The sequence below is a fragment of the Nerophis lumbriciformis genome, linkage group LG31, assembly GCF_033978685.3.
Source record: "Nerophis lumbriciformis linkage group LG31, RoL_Nlum_v2.1, whole genome shotgun sequence".
NCBI classification, from domain to species: Eukaryota; Metazoa; Chordata; class Actinopteri; order Syngnathiformes; family Syngnathidae; genus Nerophis; species Nerophis lumbriciformis.
The window spans coordinates 20,215,001-20,219,539 of record NC_084578.2 but is presented as its reverse complement, the minus strand read 5'-3'; the positions used below and the strand labels follow the sequence as shown (position 1 = coordinate 20,219,539).

The 4,539-nt window shown below is 36.9% G+C and overlaps 1 protein-coding gene across 1 annotated transcript in view; it reads left to right on the top strand.

The window, feature by feature from the left end:
• The first annotated feature begins 1,000 nt into the window (after positions 1–1,000).
• cryba2b (crystallin, beta A2b) overlaps positions 1,001–4,539 on the top strand; it is a 10,805-nt gene continuing 7,266 nt past the window's right edge. The window contains exons 1-2 of the mRNA XM_061926492.1: positions 1,001–1,151; positions 2,864–3,054. Coding sequence (XP_061782476.1) covers positions 2,897–3,054 — 158 coding nt within the window. The 5' untranslated portion in view covers positions 1,001–1,151; positions 2,864–2,896. The remainder of the gene's footprint in view (positions 1,152–2,863; positions 3,055–4,539) is intronic.

Sequence of the window (4,539 nt, the reverse complement as noted above, 5' to 3'; positions counted from 1 at the left end):
TGCGCAGTTGTGCACTGCACTCTCTAAAAGCCGTAGATGTTATTGTCACATATGCATGTACAGTAGATGGCAGTTTTGTCCTGTTTAAGAGTGTCACAACATTGCTGTTTACGGCAGACGAACTGCTTTACGGTAGACAAAAACGTGACTGCTGTTGTTGTGTGTTGTTATCGCACTGGGAGGACGTTAATGAAACTGCCTAACAATAAACCCACATAAGAAACCAAGTATTCGCCCTCGATCATTCTACAGTTATAACATGATTGGGCAGGCACGCTGTTTATATTGTGGGAAAGCGGACGTGAAAACAGGCTGTCGACACGTCACTCAGGTCCGCCTGAATTTCGGGAGATTTTCGGGAGAAAATTTGTCCCGGGAGGTTTTCGGGAGAGGCGCTGAATTTCGGGAGTCTCCCGGAAAATCCGTGAGGGTTGGCAAGTATGGATATAACTGTTGATGACTGAAGTGCTGATATCAACCAAACCTAATCCCCCCGCCCCAACCCCCTCCATATGCCACCCTCCAGAAAAAAATGTAAATAATTCAATGTATATACTCTGATGATTAACTTCTGTGATGACTGTATTATGCTGATAGTATATATTTATACCATGAATTGATTAACGTGGACCCCGACTTAAACAAGTTGAAAAACTTATTCGGGTGTTACCATTTAGTGGTCAATTGTACGGAATATGTACTGTACTGTGCAATCTACTAATAAAAGTCTCAATCAATCAACCAATCAATCAGTTTGAGAATCGCTGAGTTATAAGTCCTCCGGTCCTATAGTGTACATTCACAGTGTGTGTGTGTGTTTGACAGGGAGACAGAGGGGATCAGCTCCCAGAATGTGTCTATTATCCTTCCACAGCAATCAAACTGTTGTGTCAGTGCGTTGGCGTTGTATAGTTCTGGGTCAGGTTGATACTAGCCGCCGCTGCCATAGTGATGACTAAGTCGGTTTTGCAGCGCCGAGGACAATGGCGGCCTGAAGCCTCCACAAAGCACCGGGCTCATGCCGCCCTTTCAGTCGGCCTGCTTAGCTGCTGAGTGTGCAAGGCTGCGTGGCCCAGACCCTATAAAACCACGAGTGAGGGTCTCTACCCCGTCATTGATTTTACTGGATCTGTCCCACTTGAGTACCATCTGTGAGTATATCTACGTTAATATCCTGAGGATGGCACTGTAGAACTTTTCATTGTATATTCACGGCAAAATACTCGCGAATAATTGCATTACGTATGTATATATACGTATATATATATATATATATATATATATATATAGTTATTGCAATAAAGTTACAACTATATGCTGTAAATTCACATTTGTATTTTTAAAGTCATTCTTTCAGTTAAACAGCATACCGCCACTTCCTGTACAAGAGTGTGCAAGATAGTCTACGGAACCACAGAAAAAATTTATCAGAATTTATCGTAACTTGTTGTGATATTACAGAGGACTATGATTACCGGGTACAGTGTTTTATACAAAATATAAGGATTTAAGGATAGCAGGGCTGGGAATCTTTTGGGCACCACATGCTTCCATACGATTCGATTCGATTCTCGAGTGTAACGATTCCATTCGGAATCGATTCTCGATTCAAAATCTATACTTTTTTAATAACATTCGATGCCATTAACTACATTTCTCCATAAAATAGATGAACAGCTCTGATCAATTTCTGTGTATAGATAGATAGTACTTTATTGATTCCTTCAGGAGAGTTCCCCCAGGATAATTAAAATTCCAGCAGCAGTGTACAGAATTGAGATCGAATTTAAAAAGTAAAAAATTAATAATACATAATGTGGGTGTAAATGGAAATAAAATAGAAAATACAACAATAAGAATACAAATAAAAAGCAATAATAACAATACAAATATAACAGTGAAAATAAGAATATAACAAGAGAAACTAGGCAGTAGTGACCACGTTATGAAATTGTATTGCACTGTTTTTTGTTGCAGTTTATTTCAGTATTGTTATTACTTATTACTTACAATAATTTGTTTAATAAAATGCTTTAATACAATAAGTCAACAAGAGAAGTATCCAGCACTTCTCTTTTCTTAAGTAAATATGTACAGCAAATATGGGCATCGACATCAACAATATGATTTGCCTGAGTGGCTGGAAAGGACAAATTGAAAAAAATAAAAAATTAAAAAATTAAAAAATTAAAAAATTAAAAAATTAAAAAATTAAAAAATTAAAAAATTAAAAAATTAAAAAATTAAAAATTTAAAAATTTTAAATTTTAAATTTTAAAAATTTAAAAATTTAAAAATTTAAAAATTTAAAAATTTAAAAATTTAAAAATTAAAAAAAAATCAATTTAGGATTTTCTTTAATCGATTAAGAATCGTTACAAATAAGTATCACGATTAATCTGAAAATACTTTTTTTTGACACACCTAAAGAATATTGTCATCTGTTGTAAATTTTGATTAGAGCATTTTACTATGAAAAAACATTGTTAAATGTTGTGAAATCCTAGTAAAATTACTGCAACCATTGGCGTCTTACCAGCATTTGTGTTGTCTCAATGTTGCACAAATAATCAGTCAAATGCTTGTTAGAAAACTACTATACTAGCTGAAATTGTGTAAAATGTCTAAATCCAGAGATGGAGGGGGTATATTTTTTCAGCTGTATTTCCATCAACTAATGCATATGCAATTTGTGTAGATATCGTTTACAGAATAATGTTAGTTCCTTTTGGATGCACCCATCAACTCCTTGACGAATACACATACTATATATTTCTTTATGAGGATGAGCTCGTTTGACCCTTTTAGAACCAGTTGTTACTTGACAACCGATCTAATAAATACCGTTTGGCGCTTTCATCAGAGAGTAACCTTGAAGGGCGCAGAAGCAGCAGCCATGAACACGCAACAGATGGAGCAGATGGGCCAGTTCAAGATCACAGTCTGGGAGGAGGAGAACTTCCAGGGGAAACGTTGTGAGTTCATGCTGGAGTGCCAGAACATCATGGAGAGGGGCTTCAACAAGATCCGCTCCATTAAGGTTGAGAACGGGCCGTAAGTATAGCTTTTTTTTTTCTGCAGCTCTCGGATTTAGATGAGGTTTACCTCCACTGTAAAAAAAAAAATATTGTAAATTCACAGCAATTTGCTGACTAATAATTGCATTAATTGCACAGTAACATTTACAGTCATTTGCTGTGAAATATCTTTACAGCAATTTACTGCAACCGCAGAGCTGGGATTTTACAGCCAATTACAATAACGTCACGTTTAAATGCTGAAACGTCACAATTGTATTGCATTGTTCTCTCGTTTTAACAGCATACAACGTGCAACATAGTCTGCGGAACACCTTAAGAGGCAAATCAGTTTGCATTTACAGTAATTACAGAGTATTACAGAGTTAAAGTTAAAGTTAAAGTACCAATGATTATCACACACACACTAGGTGTGGCAAAATTATTCTCTGCATTTGACCCATCACCCTTGAACACCCCCTGGAAGGTGAGGGGAGCAGTGAGCAGCAGCGGTGGCCACGCCCGGGAATCATTTTTGGTGATTATGATAGGACTATGATTACAGTATTTCAGGGGATGTTTGCAACTTGCTCACAATTCCAATGTTCCACTAATGGCTGGCTACCATTAGTGGTTTAAGAGAGCACATTTGTTTTACAATTGTCTATATTTTTCACAATTACTAAGTTCAGAAAAAACTTGGCCCTCCAAGTACCACCATAATGACTAACATTTAAATACAGCCGGGTGGTAGGGAAAAGTATTCATTCAAAACAAGGCAGAGGTTTTATTTACCAGGTATATTTAATATTTTTGGCCACTCTAACATTACACACAGTTTGAACAGTAACACTGTGTTTGAAAATAGGAAAAATAAAAAAAATGTACTTTAATCAAGTGATTATTTGGCGTGCCATTAGATGGCGCCCGTGTACCACTGTGGTACACGTGCCACAGTTTGAGAATAAATACCTAATGTAATAAAAAGATTCACGGCCAGGATTAAATGATAAAACGTACACGGAGAGCGTGCACGCATACAAAAGCAGCCCAAGGGAAGCAAGGAAAGTTCATAAATCATCTTGTTGTTATTAAGTTAATGATAGAATATACATTCAATGCCAACTAATGCTAGCTATCCAAATCGCTATTATTAGCTAACAACACCCAAAAAGAATTTGCACACATTTTCCGTACGTAAGGCGAGATACAACACTTCGATGACATCGGAAAGTTAGCGCCCCCTAGGCGTCTGTGTAAAAGTTGCACACAGCCCCTTTAAGTCCTCTTGTTTTTGGCATTTGTACATTTTTTTCGTCAGGTGATTCATGTAATTCAGGTGTTTACTTCCGATACAGTCAGTAGTCATTTATTCAACTTCTTTAGTTATACTAGTGGTGTTCCTCAAGGTTCCATTTTAGGTCCACTCTTTTTCATCATTTGTGCTATTCAACTGGTGGCCCGCGTGTTCCGTTCCAACAACTTGTGGTAGACTCACCTTATAGCAGTAGATTCTTAAAAA